Genomic DNA, 21,409 nt, shown 5'->3' with positions numbered 1-21,409 from the left:
ATTTTCAAATTAAAAAAGGCCTTATATGAATTAAAATAGACACCTAGAGCTTGGTACGAGAGGCATAGCACATTCTTACTAGAGAGGGAGTTTGTTAAGGGGAGCATAGACACCACCCTTTCCCTGAGGAAAGTAGGCGAGGATTTACACATTGTTCAGATCTACATCGATGATATACTTTTGGATATTCTTATAAAAGGCTATATGATAATTTTTCTAAAATAATGAGTAAAGCATTTGAGATGAGTAAGATGGGAGAGTTACCCTACTTTTTAGGGTTTAGCATAAGATAATTGGATGATGAAATATTTTTGAGTCAATCAAAGTACATAAAGGACATCTTGAAGAAATATTAAATGGATAAACCCAAGCCAATTAATACTCCCATGACCTTAGGTATTCAGTTGGACAAGGACCCTAATAGAAAATCAGTTGATTAAAAGACGTATAGAGGGATGATTAGATCTTTACTTTACGTGACTACTATTAATCGACCTGATATTATATTTAGTATTTGTCTCTATGCTAGATTTCAAGCTGATCTTAAGGAATCCCACCTGACTGCAGTTAAGATAATTCTTAGATACCTTTTAGGGACCTAAAACTTAGGAATCTGGTACCCTAGGCACAACACTTCTTTTAAGATTATTGGATTTTCTGATTCTAACTTTGCTGGAAGTAAGGTGGATAGAAAAAACACTTCAAGGACTTGCCAATTCATAGGACAGTCTTTAGTCTCCTGGTCTAGTAGAAAGCAAAACTCTGTTGCACTTTCCACTGCTGAAGCTAAGTATATAGTATTAGGAAGTTATGTGGCCCAAGTCCTTTGGTTGAAACAACAAGTTCTGGATTTAGGATTACCTGTAGGCATAATTCTAATTCTTTGTGACAACACTAATACCATCTACATTTGTAAGAATCCTATCCAACATTCAAGGAACAAGCACATAAACATAAGGCATCACTTCATTAGAGATCATGTGACCAAGGGAGACATTGAGCTACACCATGTGGCAACTGAGAATCAAATGGATGACACACTGGCCTTCAACACTTCAATACTTTAAGGACCAGATTGGGTGTGATTAACATAAATGCATGAACTTGATTTCTGTTGAATTCTGATCTGTTATCTGTTGTTTATTTTTCACTTATGTTGTTTTATTTTAGATTTTTTTTGTTATTTTTACTGCTATTGTTTTTGTTACTTTATATTTTCGTATGCTTTTATATATTTTTTTAAAATCATTGCTGAAATTAATATTTTATGCCTTATTTTTATTTTTGAAATTTTGTAAGTCAATGTTTTACATCTCTTAATCTGTTAAAGGGTGAAAATACTGTTGATTGTGTCTCCTTCCGTAACCTCTTTTAGTGGTGTAATCTTCTTTTCTAAATAAAAATTGATTTCAAATTAACAAATGGATTTTTTCAATCATGCTATAATAATCTATTTTATAAATATAATATTCAAAGTCTTTATTTTATCTTCAGATTTTTATAATACTGTCATTGAAATTATCATATGATTTTTTATTATGTTTTGTGATCCATTCTTCCTTATATTAGAGAGTGAGTTTTTCTTCTCTAATATCTAGAAGATATAATCACAACTAAGAATATTTAAGAATTTTTGAAAGGGATCTAGCTTGCATAAAAGTTAATGAAAAAAAAAGTGGCCAATGATGCCAAAAACAAAAGATGCGTAAAGATATCAAAATAAAAAGGGGGGGGGGAGGTATACACAAAGTTTATCAAAAATTAAAAGATGCACAAAGCGCCAATCAAATTGATCAGAGGCATAAAATGAGCCCACCAAAAGCAAGCTTCTTCTCTTTTAAAAATTTTGAAATCTTAGAAGACTTCATGTGTCACTTGAAATTTTTCAAAGACTTGTTTTCGAATTTCTAATTATAACTAATTACTTTGATATATTATTCTATAAAATATTTTCTGGAAATAGGTTTTTGAATGGATCTCCTTTTCTAAACTAATTGGCTTTTCTGATTTAGATTTTTATTTTCAAAAGACAGCTTACCCTGAAGAAGACCGAGTTAGGGTTAACAGGATCGATTATTCTAACTATTTTTTGGATTTTGGAGAAGTTAACTCATTGATCTTTACAAAAATTTTAAAATCAATCACATGGAGACTATGTTATATTCATGCCTTGATAAAAAAATCCTTATTTTTGTTCATTTTTATGTCTTTTTCCGTATCGTATTTTTATCATTTTCACTTGATTTTGATGTTTTTGGGCCTTGTCTGATCATCTCCATCCATCCTCTGTTTTAAACTTTTTTCACATCATCCTGGACGATATTCATATCGTCCTGGACGATCGGTTTAATTCACTTTTGAAATCCATCTGCTAACTATTTTAACCTTTTGTACTCTTTATCATCCTAAAAGATGCATTATCATCCTGGATGATCTGATCGTCTTCTGCTTCAATCATCTGCGATCATCCTGGACGATCCTCTTTCATTCTGGATGATGCTTTTACTCTTTACTCAATTATTGATTGTCATCCCATACGATCCACCTTTTCATCCTGGACGATACACATGGACATTCATTTAATAAGCCTTAAATTCAGTCGGTACGATCCATTATTAGAGAATCATCCCAGACAATCCACCTCATCATCCTAGACAATCTTCTTTTTCAACTGTTGTCTAGATTATTGCCTCGGGATGATCGCCTTTGTCTAATTATCCTGGACAACATCTGATCATCCCGGACGATATGACTGCCTTTTTTGACCAATCATCCAACTGAATTATTGCACCGGATCGTTCGAGCCCCTCCAGCCTATTTTCTTGCACAATTTCCCTCTTCTAGCTTCCTACTTCCTATTTTCTTACTTTTCATGATCATGGTAGGAGGCAAGCGCTCTTATGAGGTGTTGGGCAGTTCCTCGAGGGCCACTTTGGACCCTTGATTCATGGAGGCGGATGATCAAGCTGCCTACCAATACTACAAAATGGCCAGCATTACTATTTCCTGATCAATCAACCCACACCACCTTTCCTATCTGGTACTTGACTTATTCACTCATACCTCTTTCTGTTTCATTCTCACTCTCATAATACCCTTCAATTCCGAGATTATATTTGAATTCTTTGCAAGCCTGAGAATAAATTTTGCCTTTACTTCTCTTGGATCATATGTGAATCGGCGCCCTGTCGAGATCACATATCATGACTATGCAGAATTTTTACAACTCTCTACCACAGGGGATAAGCTTCACACACTGTGTTTTGACCCTGATTATGACTGGGCTACGGTCAACCACTTTCTCTGTAACACCAATGCCCACTTTTTTATTGAAGAGACTAGTTCTTTACTTAAAGATGCTAGGACGATACAACACGTCATTCTCACCTATGTTATTCCCAAAGCTGGTTATCGCATCCACATTACTCATCTTCTTTTATCATCACCTTTTATATTCTAGCCCATCTCAAATTCAATACTACTGATTTTCTTTTCTGTTACATAGAACATCTGACCATAATTCGCGACCCAGGATATTGGAGGAAGCCAAACCTAGCCCTAGGACATATCATTGCTTATGTTTTAGAATCCAAATATAACCTACAGTATCCTACTCCAAATTACCATCCTTCCTTCTACTCCAATAATTCCTTCAATGTCCTTTACAGTACTTGTCTTCACCTAGGAGACGGGGAAGCTCAAGGGACAGAAGAGGAGGAGGCTCCCCCACTTGTTCCTGCACTTGCTCCGCTTCACCAGCACTCTCAATTGGATGAGCTGGTCATGCAGTTTTCCCAGTGGGAGGCATGCTTTGAGACTTATGTTGTTTCATAGGAGCAGCAACACGCTGAAGACTTAGCCTATTTCGAGCAGTGACGTGCTAAGGACTTAGCTTGTTTTGACACCTATATTACACACCAGCTGTAGCAGCACAACGAGGATATTTCTTGGTTTGGAGCACAGTTCACCTCGCTATCTAGTTACTTTCAGTAGAAACAACCACCACCTCCTCCTTCAGATGATCAGGGGCTACCATTTTACTAGTTTTCTTTTTATGATGTTTTGTTGTAATTTATTTCTTTTTTTTTTTTTAGTTTCTACTTTGTTTTTATTATATCTTCCTCCTCCTTTTTGAGATGTCGAAAGGAGGAGTAATGTGTTGTATTGTTCTATTTTGAAATTTGAATATGTTATATTTTCTCTGATTGCACTGCTTCCAGTTCACTATCTTGAATTGCTTAGATTAATTTTAGTTTTCCATCATAAAAAAGGGGAAGATTATTGCAAATCTAGTTTTATGAATTAAGATTTTTTATGATAGCAAACACTCCTATTTTTTCTATGACTACCTTGCCCACTAACATTTCAGGTCAACAAGATCAAGTAAAACTCAAGCCAGCTTAAGATTGGATAGATTAGGTCTGAGTCAGTTTGTAATGTATTTTATCCCTTTCTTGAGTCAATTGTAATCTTTGTGGTGCCTGATGCTAAGTAACCATGCACACACACACTTGGGTAATTTTTTTCTGTCTGACTTAGAGTTTTCTATTTTTTCTAACATCATTCGGGACGATCCTAAAGTCATCCTGGATGATATGCTCAAAATAGTTACCCTAATTAGGGCATCCTAGTTAAGGTAGTCATCATTAAGCATATCATCCTTGATGATTTTTGTATTTGGCAGGGATCATATGCTCAAATCAGAAAGAATCAGTCGCCAGATCTATTTAGGAAGTATTATTTTTTAATTATCATCTAGGGCATCGGCCTAGATGATAGAGTTCAATTATGCCTAAATTGATCAGGTGATTAACGAGAGTAATTACGATCAATTGATTCGATCATATCGTCCTGGATGATCGTATGATTGGCCAGGACGATCAAATAAAAAACTTTAGTTACTCTTGGATGACCAAAAATCATACATCATCTGTTCAGAGTGATGTTTTGAATAATTTTACATAGATTTGAACTAATCGGCCAGGCCGATCGTGAGATCAGCTTGGACGATCAAGTCATTTTATTTTCATCAAGACTCCCATCCAGGGCGTTGATCTATACGGTATTCCTTGATTTGTATTAATTGTACAAGATGATATATTATCCTCCTGGACGATAGGAACAAAAAATCTTCTAATCATCCCAAGTCGTCTGGGCTGATTTAGCTTAATTTGTACTGATCATACAAGATGATAGCAATATCTTCATGGACGATAAAGTTGGATCTTGAAAATATATTTAAAAGACTTGTGTTTTCTCAAGCACAAGATCCTTTACTATTGTCTTGACCGAAGAGAGCCTAGAGGAGAGGGAGAGAGAGGGAGGAACTTGTGAGGGGGAGCTTGTGAGGGGGTTTTACAAGGGTTTCTCCAAGCAAGGTTCCAAGGTGTCTTCTCTGATCATCGTCTCTTGTCCTTGGGGGTTCAAGGGAGGTCTACTTCAGTAAACGGTCAAGGAGAATCGTAAGGGCTTCTCTGCCTTGCTGTAGGAGCAAAAGGAAAGTCACTGAATTTAGTGCAATACTCGGAGGCGGCTCCGAGGAGTTGACGTAGTTCGTGTTGACCAAACCACTATAAATCTTTGTGTTCTTTTGTTTTACATCCATATTTATTTTTTTCGCACTTTGATTATCGTTTTGGTGAACTTTAGTTTAAGTTTTGAGTTTTTGATTGAAATAATTTTTAAAACACAATTCCCCCCCCCCCCCTTCCTCTTGGTTAGCCTCGGGCTTGTTCATAAGGGCTTAACATCCCTAACAAACTTTCATCTTCCACCATAGAGAATATTCATGAAACATGAATGCCCTTCTACAACTTCCACAATCTTTCCATCTTAGTGCATATCATGGGGAAAGCTTGATTGAAACCCTAATTGACTCCAAAATGCTCTTTGAACACCCAACATCTTCACTTTTGTTCTGCCTTAAATTTAGGTAATTATCTTTGTTTCACCTATAGTTTTTTGTTTTGTAGCCTCTTTGAATTTCAGGTGGATTTGCTTATGGCTGTGATCAATTTTTTATGCAGAAAGATTGTGCCTCAATTTCATATTTATATCTTTATTTTTTGGATGCTTGTCTATAGCATCATTAGCATGTTACTACATTGTCTTTTATTTTGGCTTAGTGGAGACTATCGGCTCATAGGTTTTCTTTTGATTTGTTTTGTATCTCATTCAAGCATTGGAGAGCTGATGGTCTCCCTTACGGACATTGTAATCATTTTTATTATTTAATACATAAGCCCCTTCGTTGGTCTTAAATTAAAAAAAAAACACCAAACATTTTTAATTATGGATTTCTCCAAAATCCTAAAAAAAGAACCAAACATCTTCAATTAAAAACACCCAAACCAACTGCATGAAGACTTCAGTTGGATCTCCCACCCCTCCAGCGTCAAAATACCACTTCTATTTAACACATATATAATGAAGAGAAATCGCCACTCCACTAGGTGAGATGGGTTGCTTCTCTACCATTATGAAAATGTTGAGCTACACCACAGAATAAATTGATATTACACACAAAAAGATATAATAATAATAATAATAATATAATTAAAGAAAATGGGTGACTGCGCATGCCTCCATCCCGGCAAGCATGAAAGCCCGATTCACTCGGGAGAAATTCATGCATATATCATTAAGAAAATAAACCATGCAAAGCAAAAATAAAGTGCGTGGTGGGAACAATATTAGCAATACCTCTAAGGGTTGAAGTTTTTCTTGGAAAGACATGACAGGATATCGCAGGCCTCCTTCTTGCATTACTATTGGCTCTTTTACTTCCCTGCCATCTCTAATGACCAATAAACCACACCATAGTAGAAGATGAGAGAAGCCATTGATTCTTAAGTTTTGTTTGGGATGATTTTTTATTGCTTCTTAAATAAGCTTTTTAATATAAAAAATTTAAATTTTGTACTTGGAAATTGCTTTAAGAAGTGGTAAAAAGTCGTCCCAAATGAAGCCTTAATGAAATGTTGTCCAGCCTTCTTCTTTTGCTACTACTTCAGAGAAATTATTAGGTGCGGAGATCGGACGCAGAGGTACATCCGAACCTATACTTAAAATTTGACAAGTGGAGTGCACTTTGGTTGTACTTTTTTGTGAGCTTTACTTGCGCTTTATCTGTTCTTTACATACGCTTTAGTTGCACCTTGAAAACACTTTTGTTGCGCTTTTTTACAATGCTTTGTTGGAAATAAGATGCTATTGTAAGAGGAGGAATTCTAAAAGAGAAGAGGAACACTTGTCAAATTCACTTTTATTTCACTTTTAAACTTCTTAAATATACTTCATACAAAACTCAAAGACACCACACCTATTTATATTAGTGACTCCTCCATTAGGATTGTGCCAACACATTGCAATCCAATGGCTACTATTGACTCTTTTGAATAATATCCTATCTTCATTTATAAAAGTCATTAATTACATACTCTAGAATTATCTAAATAACTATTTTAGAATGTTTTTCAAGAATACTCTAAAACATTCTTCATAAAATAGGACTCCAGAATTTTTTAAGGATTTTTCTAGACTATGGGCTCAATTAAAAAGCCCACTCAATTAAAATGCCCATTTAATCAAGTTTTATTTTCAACACCTCTTAAACTTGATTTGTTATCTCGAGTAATAATCTAATCTTGATAAAATCTTCATGCTTGAGGGGCTTGGTGAATATATCAGCTACTTGATCATGAGACTTTTCTTGTGATGCATTCTTTGATGAAGTGATAGTGTGTGTGTCAATATGTTTAATTTGATCACGAAAAATAGGATTCTTGGCCAAAGCGATAGTTGACTTGTTATCGACACAAATCTTTGTTGGATCTTCTTGAGTAAATCTTAACTTGTTCAATTAATTACGAAGTGAAATGGCATGACAGACACATGAAGTTATAGTAATATACCCAGCTTCACAAATAGAAAGGGCTACAGTTGGTTGCTTCTTTGACATCCAAGTAAAAATAGTGTTTCCCATGTGGAACACGAACCCCATTGTGCTTTTTTTCTCATCCAAGTCTTCATACAAATCACTATCACTATATTCGACAAGTTTGAAATCATTTAATGATGAATAGAATAAGCCAAAGTCATTGATCCCTTTGATATATCAAAGAATCCTCTTGGCAGCCTTTAATGAGTAGTTATCATTTTTTATTTTGAAAGATGCACATAGCAATAACATTAAAAGAAAAGGTCCTAATACAAACTATTAATATAGTCACAGTCCTCCTTTAACAAATGAAGAAAATGAGGAGGAATATGATCCATACAAATATCATCCCAAATAAAACTACTACTAAGAGCACTGTTAGCACAAACATTCGCTAACTTATTGCATTTTCCTATTCACACAATTAAAAATGATGAGATGAAAATATTTAACAAAAGAAAAAACATCAATACTAATGTTTTACTTGCACACCTCCATCTTCTAAAGACCATCCTGAATATACCTAATAACATTTACATTATCCCCTTCAATTCTAATTCCCTTATACTGCATCATCCAATCTTTGACAACCAATTCCAAGGAGTGAATAGCTAACATTCCCAATTGATAACTGTCCCAATGAATACCATTGAATCAAAATACTGATAAATACCTTCCTTTATGATCCCAAAATACACCTCCAATTACAGCCTTAGACGATAATAACGAATCATCAACATTAACTTTGATCTAATATGGAGGAGGAGGATGCCAAAAAATTTTTAACAATCGAACCGGTTGGTTAGCACCCCATATGCCCAATTTAATTCAAATATATCCATCTGACAAAGAAATAGAAGAAGTCCAACTGAGTTAGCCGTAATAATCATACTACTATCCTCCTTATCCCCATACACATATTTGTTTCTAGATTTCCAACAGAGAAAAATAGTCCAACAGTAAAGGTTAGCAAGAAATACTTTGTTTGATGCAAATTTTTCAAATGTAATGCTGCATTCTTGAAATGACCCAAAAGAAGGAATTTCAAAACCCCATTAATTCAAAATCTGCATGATTCAAACCAACTTTGAACAACTGACCACAACATGTTCATAATCTTCCATCAACATATATCCTCTAGGATATAAATTACCATCTCTTAACCCTCTATGCTCTAAGAATTAGAATGTCAGAATAACATTGTGATGTAGCCTCCACCAGAAAACTTCCATACTTTGATTAAGCTTGATCTTTTTTATCCATATCCAATACATCTTTACAATTAAATATTGCACAGTTTCCTCAAATGCTAGAGTAGAAAATGATTTACATGTTACCCGATGAATAAGTTCTACTTGGTCTTTTGTGAAATTTGAATCCATCAGGACTTCACAAATCAGCCTGATCACTCCTCACTAAAGGACTTCTGAAGCTCCTCTTTATCCCAGACTACATTCTTAATGAAATTATCAAAACTCATATCATCACTCTCTAAAATGGGTACAAAAGTAGGCCACTTATTAAGACCTTTATCCAATACCCAAACATTCTTAACCACGTTAATTGAATCCCCTGTTGAGATCTTCAACTAACAACAGGTTGTAGAGCTTTTGCACCACTCAAAATAATCCTCCAAGCACTCGAAGAGTTCTACTTAAATTCAGGATTCCAACAGGATGAACCGAATCGGGACTCCATGGTTTTATATAACAATGAATCAATATCATTAAGGAATTTTCATTCCAACTTTTCCCTTAATGCTCCCACCTTGCTAACTCATGAATCGAGACCACGGTCACCCATTTGAATATGTTTACACAATGCTTCCCATCTCAAATAGTGAAGGCCCTTCCTCCTGTCATTCTTATGACAAATAAACTCCCTATAAACCTTATCAATTTCAACCAAAATACCATTGGGAACAAGAGAATGAGTGAAAAGAAAAAGTAGGAATCGAGAGAATAACCAACTTCAGAAGAGTAAATTTCCCAGATAACGAAATAAACTTATTGTCCCAAGCATTAAGTTTTCCAATGACTTTATCCAGAATGAATTGAAAATTTATAGCCATAAATCTTCTCAAGGCAATCTTCATAACCAAGTAATTCCTCTCTTTAATAGTTTTAAACCCCATCAACCGAGCAATTCTTTTTCTCCTCCTTTTAACATATTTTTCAATGAGGATAATAGATTTTTGATAATTTACCTTCTAGTCCAACCAACTACAGAAGTCCAATACAATACCCCTAATCTTCATTACCACCTTCACATTAGCTTAAAAAAATCAATATATCATCCACATAAAGAAAATGAGATATCGTTGGAGCATTTGGATGAATTTTTATCTCAATCTCATTGTCTTCTTATATAAAAGCATTTGATAATAATTGAGAGCATAATATAAATTATAATGGAGATAAGGGAACACCTTAAGGAAAAACACTTCTAGCATTGATCCAATTTGAGGAGTTACTATTAATTATGATAGAAAATATATAATTCTCCAATAATCCATTATAAGTTTACAAAATTCAATGAAAAGCCAAAATTGTTCAAAACATGCTCCAAAGTTCTCCACATCATAATGTCATAAGCTTATTCCATATCAATTTTGAATGAAACCAAACCTTTAGAAGATTTAGAATATTTGAATTTATGAAAAACTTCTTGAGCTATCAAAACATGCTCATATAGAAAATGACCTTTTAAAAAAGCTGATTGATTTTTTTAAATAAGTTTAGGATGTATATATATAAATCTATTGAGGAGAATTTTAGCCACCAATTTATAAATAATTTTGCATAAACTTATTGGCCTAGAACTAGAAGGAACCAAAGGATTATCCACCTTCGAAATGAGCACAATCAATGTATTTTTCCAATTAGAATCCATTATCCCAGTAGAAAATAATTGCTTGATAGTATTCCAAATATCTGAATTGAAAATGGACTAGTAAACCTTGATAAATGAGTGTGTAATCCCATCATCTCTAGGTGAAACACCACCACCAAGCTAATTTACTGATCCCATAACTTCCTCCATAGGTAAGTCGACATCTAATAGTCTTTTATCATCTTCATTCAGCACACACATAGGGGAAGGCTAACCATTCAACCAACAAACTCTAGCTTGCTACTTATTTGTTAAGATAGTTGCTACTTAGTTTTGCATGTTTGACTTTCTTACAACTTGTATATTTTTTTATGATTCTAAATATTATTGTTTTGATTATTAATTTCTCCTAACATATTTTGAAAGAATTGTTTTGCTATTGTGTGTACTAATATTTTAGGAAAATCATACTCAAGATTGTTAAAGACTTCAAATCAAGATAAGCTTAGAGTGTATTGTGTTGCAATCTATGACCCCTAGTCTGAAATTTTGATGATGACAAATAATGTAGTCTGAATTACTACTCATTGAATACCTTTTATTTCTGCTATTATCTGTGAGTACTAATATTTCAGGGAGATCACAAGTTACTCAAGACAATAAGAAGACTCAAGGCTGTATAGAGTAGGAGTGTGAGTTTATAACATTGTAATTTTTCATTTATTTTATCTTTTCTTTTCTTGAGTTTGGCCATAAATTACATATAAGACTTAACAACCATGCACACACACAGGGGGGGAGGGTTTTAAAAATGTAATTTTTTTTCTATTGATCATACTATATGAGTTTATATCATACTGTATGATTTGATATGGCTGAAACAACTTTATGTAAATAAGTCATACTGTACGTTTTATATTATATTGTACGATGTGTTACTAATCCAAAACCCTATGCACCGATTTAATTTAAGTAAGTTTAATAGTCGTTCCTTCTATACAAACATGTTCATACTGTAAGATTTATTTTGAATACTTACTTAAATTAACCACTTGATTAGTGGATAAATCAAGGATTAATTTCTGATTGGTTATCGAACTGTACGATATTGTTTGTACTGTATGATCAACCGATGCTATTTTTTTATCATCCCAGACTTCATACTGGATGATCCCTTGATTTTGACTAATCATACTATATGATGTTGGTCATACCTTATGATGTATAGAGATGAGTTTGAACATCCCGAAAATCATCCTGTATGAATAGAAGAGTTTTACATATTGTATTGTACAAGTTCATATCATACCATATGATTGTGTTCAAACTTTTTAACATGTTTGTAAACCTTCGTACCAGGACGATCCCATTTTGTACTAATCGTAATGTACGATATTGGATCGTACTGTACTATAGTAATAGCTAATTGGAGAATTTTAGGTTTTTTTGCAGCCCGTTTTAAGTATCAATTCTTTTATTTTTTTGAAGAGAGACTATGAGAGGGGAACATGATTAGAGAGCGTTTCCTTGAGAGAGAGCTCTTTAGAAGATTTTAGGGTTTATGAGAGGAAGGAGAGGTGGGCTTGGTGAGGGAGGAGTGTGAGGGAGATCACACGATTGCTCTGAGCTTGTTGCACTTTGTTCCTCCTGTGGCCCGAGAAGATCTTGTGGGAAGCTCTCTGAGTGGGAGACTCTTCTACATCCGTGTCCTCTAAGGTACTCTGCCTTCTCCAGGAGGGAGAAAAATGAGAAGGTATGCTTTCGTCACTAGGAGGGTGACAAAGCGCTTGACACTCTTCCATGCCAGGTTGGTGAAAGTGACGTTTGTAAGGGCTTCTCCGCCTTGCTGAGGGGGCAAAAGGAGAACTATTATTTAGTAGTGAAATTCCTGAAGTGGAGGACTCCGGGGAGTGGACATAGGTCAAGTGACCGAACCATTATAAAATCTTTGGTGTGATTTTTCCTTTACCACTTTTATTTTCGCTTGCATTTTATTTTCATTATAATTGCTTGGTGAAAATGTTGTGGAATTTGTTGTTGCAAATTGTGTTCAAGTACTCACTTCCACATTAGTTAAATTTTTCTGCTTAAAATTTAAAAACACAAAAAATAATTAGAACTCCTATTTATGATTTTTTTTATTGCAACAATTTTTCACAATTCAACCCCCCTCTTAGCACATCTCGTAATTACATATTATAAATTGAAGTCTGTATTTTTCATTTTATTGAGTCTGAGAGTGTGTGATTGTAATTGATTAACCGAGCACACACACACACCGTGAGAGAGTTTTAAAATTCATATTTTTTAAAATTAATCGTATTGTACGATACCCTTTCTACGGGATGATCTGGTCAATTATTTTCCCAACGAACAATGGAATGAATAGAAAATGGAAAAAAAATTCCAAGTATAAATCATATGGATGATATTTTTCATTTATCCCATGATGATCTTCTCTGTTTTTGCTAAATGTGAAGATCGTATGAACGATATTTTTCGTTCATCCCAGGACGATCTTCTCTATTTTTGCCAAATGTGAAGACCAAATGGATGATATTTTTTATTCATCCCAGGATGATCTTCTCTATTGCCAAATGTGAAGTTCATACAAATGATATTTTTTATTCGTACCGGGATGATGCCCACTAGTTCGTCTTCGAACACTGCTCATACTGATGATATTTTTGTTCATACCAGGATGATGCCCTCTGGTTCGTCCTCAAAGACTGTTCATACGGACGATATTTTCATTCATCCCGGGCTGATGTGCTCTGTTCTGTCTTCATTCATTTCATCCTAACGATTTTTACATACGTGCTTGAAATTTTCTTTTAGTACCTGACAAACACAGTTCATATGGATGATGATCGGGTACAAATAAAGTTCGTACCAATTCATAATGGATTTGTACGCAACAGTTTTTGAACTATTTATAAGTACAAAATATGATCGTACAGTACACTCATGGACTATCAAAATTGAAAATTTTAATTTTTTGGATGGATTTTTGTGTCTTTTGTATAGAAGGTCCAATGAAAAGTTACACTTAGTATTTTTGTCATTTGGTCTTCGTGATTTGTGAAGGGAAATTGAAGGAGAGATAGTGAGAGAGTGTTTGAGAGAGATTTCTACCTAATGGAGCATGAAGGATTCACAAGGTTACTCAAGGATAAGGATCTCTGTGTATGATTTGTGTTTTTCTTCACTCTTTCTCTTATCTTTCTAGATTGCACTTGTGAAGATCTTTCAAGAAGATCTGGTTCTCTGCCGACACTTAAGAAGTGTGAATAGCTGAAGGTTCTCTGTCTATACTTGGAGAGTGTGGAAGGATAAAGGTTCTCTACCGACACTTTGTAAGTGTGAATAGCCGAAGGTTCTCTGCCTACACTTAGAGAGTGTGAAAGGATGAAGGTTCTCTGCCTACACTTGGAGATTGTGAATGATGAAGGTTCTCTGCCTACACTTCAAGAGTGTGAAAGGATGAAGGTTCTCTGCCTACACTTGGAGAAGTGTGAATAGCCCGTGGTTCTCTACCGACACTTGGTTGGTGTAAAAGGACGACGGTTCTCTACCGCACCGGGTATTGGTGGAAGAGAGTTTTGTGAAGGCTTCTATGCCTTGCTGTAGGGACAAAATGAGAGACACTTGTGTTAATAGTGGAATACCTAAAGTGGGAGACTCGGGGAGTGGATGTAGGTAGTGTTTGACCGAACCACTATAAACCTTTGTGTCTTTTTATTTCCGCTGCTTTAAATTGTGCAAGTTTTTTTTTTTGTGGTTGAAATAAAATTAACTTGCTACGAATAATTAATCAGTTTCATATTTAAATCCAAGAAGGTTTAAATTTTAAAATTAATAATTCACCTCCCCCCCCTGCCCCCCTCTTAGTTAGCTTTGTGACATTAGTTTATTTCTAACAACCTATTTTAGAAACAATAAGTTTCAACATTATTTTTAAAGACATTGAAAAAAAATACTTCCAATCCGAACTTGGTCAACCACTATCACTCCATTATCATCCTTGATCATGTAAACATGGTTAGCATTCCTTCTAAAACTTTCAAAAGAATGGAAAAACTTTGAATTAGTTTCCATGTCTTTGATCCATTTAACATTTTCCCGTTGTCTCCACCACATATCCAATGGAGCAAGAGTGCTATTAAGCTCATTCACCATTGTTTTGAGATCAAAATTTTCTCATTAGAGAGCCCTCCAGCATTTGCTTCCTTCATTTGCAACTCCAAAATTTTCTTCTTATTAGATTCCTTCAATTGATTAAGATCATTCAACTTGGCTCTACTCTAGTAGAATAAAGCTTTTAAAGCCCTTCTAAACTTGATATCAAGAATATCAGGACTCCAACTATCTTCCTACTCCAAGCTTTTTGAACTATGGCTAATGAAGCAAAATGAGAAGCCCATGTATCTTCAAATCTGATGACCTTGTTTGTCTTAGGAAGACAATTCCAAAGATTTAAAATAATAGGGCAATGATCTGAAGACACCCTGGGTAGATGATAAACCACCATGAAATGAAAAAAATTAATAGCAGCAGAGTTAACAAAGTAGCTATCCAATCTTTCTAAAATTTGAGCTCCTCCAACATTGTTATTACACCAAGTGAAATTAGTCCCAATATACCCCACTTCATGATAATCATTATTAGTTAAAAATATCTTCATTTCCTTGGGTCCTTGGGAAAACACAAACCTTTTCCCTCCCCTTTTATCACCTTTAGATAATAAGCAGTTGAAGTCACCACCCACCACAGATGACATATCTTTGGAAGAAAATAACTCTAATTTGTTCTATAACTCCCTCTTTTTATAAATATCTTTATTCCCATAAACAGTAGCAATCCTCCAAACTCCTTTGTTATAGATATTTAAATCCCTAATCATACATAGATATGAAGAATCCAAAGTAGTAAGAGAATCCACATTAGACATCCATAACACCATGATTCCCCTAGATAATCTATGAAGGAAAGTGAAAAAAATCCCAATCTACTCCAATAAACAAGTTAACATCTTTCTTGTCCATTAAAGCTACCTTTGTCTCCATAAAACCAACAAAATCCTCATCATTATCCTTCAAAAATTCCTTAAGATATCGGGAAGCTTGCACTTTTTTAGATCATCTATAATTCCAAAATGCAATCAAATTCATTGATAATTGATAGGGGAGCAATCCTCGGTTGTTTTTCTTTATTTTCCACATCCAATTTCCTGCTTCTAGGCATCAACTTTATAGGACTGAGCATCTTCAATTCTTTTCCCAATTTCCACTTGAAAGAAGAAGTAGATCCATCATTCTTAACCCCTTCCTCAACCGTGCCCAAATCAGATTTGTAAGAGGCCATTTTAGGAGAATCCACAACCTCCCCTTACCACTACTAACATTGCCATCAATAACTCCATTCACCTTCTTAGCACAAACAGCTGAACCTCCCTCCTCATCAATACCATTAAGCACATCAAACTTATTATCGTTAAGAATAATAGGAAGAGAATTATGAAATTGCAATTCTTATGTAAATCTGAAACAGCACCAATATCAAGAGTCACTATCTTCAGCTTCATACAATCAGCAGATTCACCAACTTCAGCAATCGGAGCAGCACTTTTAAGGTCCTGTTCAGGAACAACAGTCCCATAAGAGCTAATAACCAGATTTTCTTTATCGCCAACAACAGGATACTCCCTTCTCCCTTAACAATATTTTGAATTTTAATCCTTTTAGCCAAAAACGTCAACCTTACCTTCCCATAATTAACATGAACTCCAGGCCCATACCCAACTTCTAAATTCACCATACTAGCAGTGCCACAACCTCCTACAGCTTTAAGGCCAACATCAACTTTAGACAACATCGGAGCACCCCCACCTTTTTTCACCACCAACCTCACTTATGAATAGTTACTTTTAAGGTGGTCAATCTTTCCACAATTAAAGCATAATTTTTATACTTTTTCATGTTCAATATTTTGGAAAAACCTATCAGAACTCCCTTCCACCCAAACACTTAAGGGAAGCTGTCTATCCAGCATGATTCGAACACACACTCTAGCAAACTCTCTCCTTCCCCATTGAAACATATTCCCATCTAATAAAAACTGCTTTCCAACTTGAGAAGAAATCCTACAAATATTAATCTCATCCCAACATTGCAAAGGTAGATTAGGCATCCTAATCCTCACCAGAGCTGAAAGGCCTTCTAGAGAATTCAGACAAAAAGATGGTGACCTCTTATCAACACCAATAATGTGCCCCTAAACAAACCAAGGTCTTTTTGTCAAAATTGACTCCATAATAGTTGCTTCATCAAATGAATAAATAACTTAATCTAATCCCAACATACTAAGATGAAATTTTCAAAAATGACTCTATTGTCTTCTTAGCTCAAGACTAATCACATTAAAAGAATATTGTCACTAAACACTTTGGTAACCAAAGTATTTTCCAGATTTTTTTGTATTCACCAATTCATTTCCCGCATGTAACTTCACATCCTTCCCATCTTCCGTTAAATAAAATCCCATGTCCAAATTATTAATTTTTGTGTTTGGCTTTCTAGCTCAAATATTTGGCATCACATTACTGACAGGATTTACCATTTCAGGAACAGACACTTCATTTTGATCTTGATCAACCATATTTAATTCACCTGAGACATAATAGCAAACCTTTTTCTAAATCATCTGACTTTAAAGAAAACCCAGCACCAACCCTCTCAGGATTAGGATCAATAACCTTCTCTATAATAATAGAAGAAGTACCCACCACAATTGCACCTATCAAATAATTATCACTTTTACTCACCTGATTCCCAGGACTACCAGGATTTGAATGGCCTAACCTACTAATATGTATCTTCAAGCCAAAAGAAGATGAAGCATCTAAATCTAAATTTCCACCAGTACAAAATTTCAAGGATTTAGACATAACAGGTTTAGGGAATTTAAACCCATCATCAATCATCACTTCCTTACCCTTCCCTACCGCATTTAAATCCTTCTTAGCACTCAGCAAACCTCCTTCATTAATAACCAAAGGTCTTTCTTTAACACCCTTATTATAACCTCCCATGAAAAAAAACCCACTTGAACCACCATTAAAAACTTCACCAGATGAATGACCCGAATGATTCAAAGCTATTCATGAATTTCCCAAAGAACCATCAGAGGAAAATGAAAATCTCCCATTAGACGCATCAAAGAATCATCAGAGGATGATTAGAGATCATCTACTATTAAGATGGAGCATGAAAAAGAGGGAATAGAAATTTTAAAATTAAATTTTTTTTACTAGGAAACCAGACACTCTCTCACTAGGACACTCTCTCTAAAAGTTCAAACCTTGCTCAAGTGAGTAGTTGTTGGTGCCTCCATATAATGGCTAACAATTCCAATAATATAAAGGATGTCTAGCCTAGTGCAAGTCAGTAGTGCAAGCTACCAACCAAGCTCTTGAAAAATATTGGATTAACCATTTCATTATTCTCCTTTTTTGATAACTTCCCTCCACATTTCAATGGAGTGCTTATGAGGTTGCAATCATTCATATTGAATTAATTGAGTATTTCTTTTCAATAGCTTTCTTGAGAAATAAAGATGCCTTTATCCTTTTTCTTAACTTCAATACTGAGGTAGTATGCCATTTATCCAATCTCCATCATCTCAAACTCTTTAGCCATCACTTTCTAGAATTCTTTAAACATTCTTGGATTACTTCTAGTGAAGATCAAATCATCCACATACTTGCACACTATCAAAATATCCTTATCCTTGACTTTTATGTAGAGGGAATGTTCATAAGGATATTTGATGAAGTTATTCTCAAGGAAATACTTGTTGATGTAGTTGTTTCATGCTCTGTGTACTTGTTTTAACCTGTAGAGAGCCTTTTTCAGCTTTAAAAGCATATCTTTTTTGCCCATTAACTTTATAGCTGGTGGTTGTTGAATATAGACTTCCTCTTCACATACTCCATTTAGAAAGGCTGACTTTACATCCATTTGATATATTTTCCACCTATTTTGAATTACCAAAGAAATGATTAGCATTATAGTTTCAAGTCGAGCAATAGAAACAAATACCTCATCATAGTTGATGCCAATTATGGACCTTCGAAAGGACACCGCAGCCTATAGAGTGGAGAGGGTACATGACTTCACCACCTCAAGGGATAGAAATGATTGCAGACCTCCACACTCCTCACAAATGGGCCAATGGAAGGGAAAATTAGATCATACATATGACTAACAATTGAGGATAGCAGCTCACACCAGTGCACCTCGATGGGTAGTAATATATATGACCTAATCGTAACAATATGTTTCCCCCACCCAATACATCATCTCGAGTGGGGTTTAATTAAATCGATTAAAGGCCGTCAAGTGCACTAAAAAAAAAATAGAGTCAATAAACGGACTCCTAATAGGTGTGGTGAACAAATTAGTGAACCACTCGTCTTGGCGTTGACCGAATGTGACAAGCAAAAAGGAGTAAGGAGAAACAATAAAGATCATCAAAAGAAGAAAGAGTATTAATATCCTTGCCTGGCCTTTCCCTATAGTAAGGACAGAGTCTAGAAGAGAACAAGGAGCAGAGTGGGAATCGCCAAAAGGTGAAAAAGTAGTGGGATCCTCTCCTAGCCTTACCGTATAGTAAGGGCAGAGCCGATGAAAGAAACAAACTAAAGTAGTAAATAAATTCCCCACTAGACTTACCCTATAATAAGTGCAGAGTTGACGGGAGAGCAAAAAAGCAAAGTAGTCCAACTATCTGCCTGATTTTGTCAAAACAGCAGGATATAAGGTAAAAAGGTATCGTGAAGAATGCCTTCTAGGGGCTCTGTTAGGCTCTCTCAATAAGATAATTCTCTATATCTGCCATGCCATTTTAGCTTAACAAATATAGATGGCCTTAATACTCACTTGGTCATTTCAACCAATTGAATAAAATTTAAGGTCTGGTGCTTACTTGATCACAACAGGGCATCAGAGAAGAAAAAGGTTATGAGGAATGCCTCCTAGAGACTTTATGGGCTTGATGTCTAATTGATCATTTCAAATAAGTGAATAACGAGTTAATGTCTAACATCTTCCTGATCACAACTGGGCATCAGAGAAAAAAAGTGGTGAGATATGCCTCCTAGGGACTTTGTCGGGTTCTCTCAACAGGTTAATTCTCTACATATGCCTTGTAATTTTAGCTTAATATATATATATATATATAAAGTTGGTTAGGAATATTGTCTCCCAAGGACTCTATCAGGCTCTCTCAACCGGGTAATTCTCTATGTTTGCCTTGTCTTTTCAGCTTGGAAAATATAGATGGGCTCAATACTCACTTGGTCATTACAACTAGGAGAATAAAGAGTCAAATTGGTGGAGTGTGCCTCCCAGGGGCTCTGTCGGGCACCCCTAACCAGGTAATTCTCTACACCTGCCTTACCATTTCAGTTTAACAGATATAGATGAGCCCGATGCCCACTTTATCATTTCAATCAAGTGAATAACGAGTCAGAATCTAACGCCTGCTTGATCGCTACAGGACATCAGAGGAGTAAAAGGTGGTGAGGAATGCCTCCTAGAGACTCTGTCAGGCACCCTTACCTAGGTAATTATCTAGACCTACCTTATCATTTTAGTTTAGAAAATATAGATGGACTCGATGTCCACTTGATTATTTCAATCAAGTGGATAAAGAGTCAGGGTCCGATGCTTTCTTGATCACAACAGAGCATCAGAGAAGAAGAAGTTGGAGAGAAATGCCTCCTAGGGACTCTATAAGGCTCTCTCAACATGATAATTCTCTATGTCTACCTTGCCATTTCATCATGGAAAATATATATATATATATATATATATGGGCTCGATGTCCACTTGATCATTTCAACTAAGCAAATACTGAGTTAAGGTGGTGGGGTGTGCCTCCCAGAGGCTCTGTCGGGTACCCCTAACCAGGTAATTCCTTACGCCTGCCTTACCATTTTAGTATAGCAAACATAGATGGGCTCGATGTCCACTTGATCATTTTAATCAAGTGAATAAAGAGTCATTGTCTGATTCCTGCCTAATCATAACAAGGCATCAGAGAAGAAAAGTGGTGAGAATGTCTCCTAGAGACTCTGTCCGGCTCTCTCAACTAGGTAATTCTGTACATTTGCCTTGCCATTTTAGCTTGGAAAATATAGATGGGCTTGATGTCCACTTGATCATTTCAACCACGTGAATAACAAGTTAAGGTGGCGGGGTGTGCCTCCTAAGGGCTCTATCAGGCACCCCTAACCAGGTAATTCTCTATGTCTGCCTTACCATTTTAGTATAGCAGACATAGATGGGATCGATGTCCATTTGATCATTTCAATCAAGTGAATAAAGAGCTAGGGTTTGATTCCTGCCTGATCACAACTGGGCATCAGAGAGGAAAAGTGGTGAGGAATGCCTCCCAGAGACTTTGTCGAGCTCTCTCAACCAGGTAATTCTCTATATTTGCCTTGCCATTTTAGCTTGGAAAATAATGGGCTTGATGTCCACTTAATCATTTCAACCAAGAGAATAAGGAGTCATGATAGTGGGGTGTGCCTCCTAGGGGATCTATCGGGCTCCCCCCAACTAGGGAATTAAGTAA

General features: G+C 35.5%; 1 protein-coding gene across 1 annotated transcript in view; it reads right to left on the bottom strand.

Moving 5' to 3' along the window:
* Window positions 1-16,645, bottom strand: part of LOC110112311 (DNA-directed RNA polymerase 1A-like) — a 39,080-nt gene extending 22,435 nt beyond the window's left edge. Inside the window, exons 1-3 of the mRNA XM_028696663.1 lie at window positions 16,535-16,645; window positions 16,320-16,406; window positions 16,174-16,254 (exon numbers count right to left, since the gene is read on the bottom strand). Coding sequence (XP_028552496.1) covers window positions 16,174-16,254; window positions 16,320-16,406; window positions 16,535-16,645 — 279 coding nt within the window. The remainder of the gene's footprint in view (window positions 1-16,173; window positions 16,255-16,319; window positions 16,407-16,534) is intronic.
* Window positions 16,646-21,409: the final 4,764 nt, after the last annotated feature.

The sequence above is a fragment of the Dendrobium catenatum genome, unplaced genomic scaffold (assembly GCF_001605985.2).
Source record: "Dendrobium catenatum unplaced genomic scaffold, ASM160598v2 fragScaff_scaffold_802, whole genome shotgun sequence".
Lineage (NCBI taxonomy): Eukaryota > Viridiplantae > Streptophyta > Magnoliopsida > Asparagales > Orchidaceae > Dendrobium > Dendrobium catenatum.
This window is presented reverse-complemented; position numbering and strand designations above follow the sequence as displayed.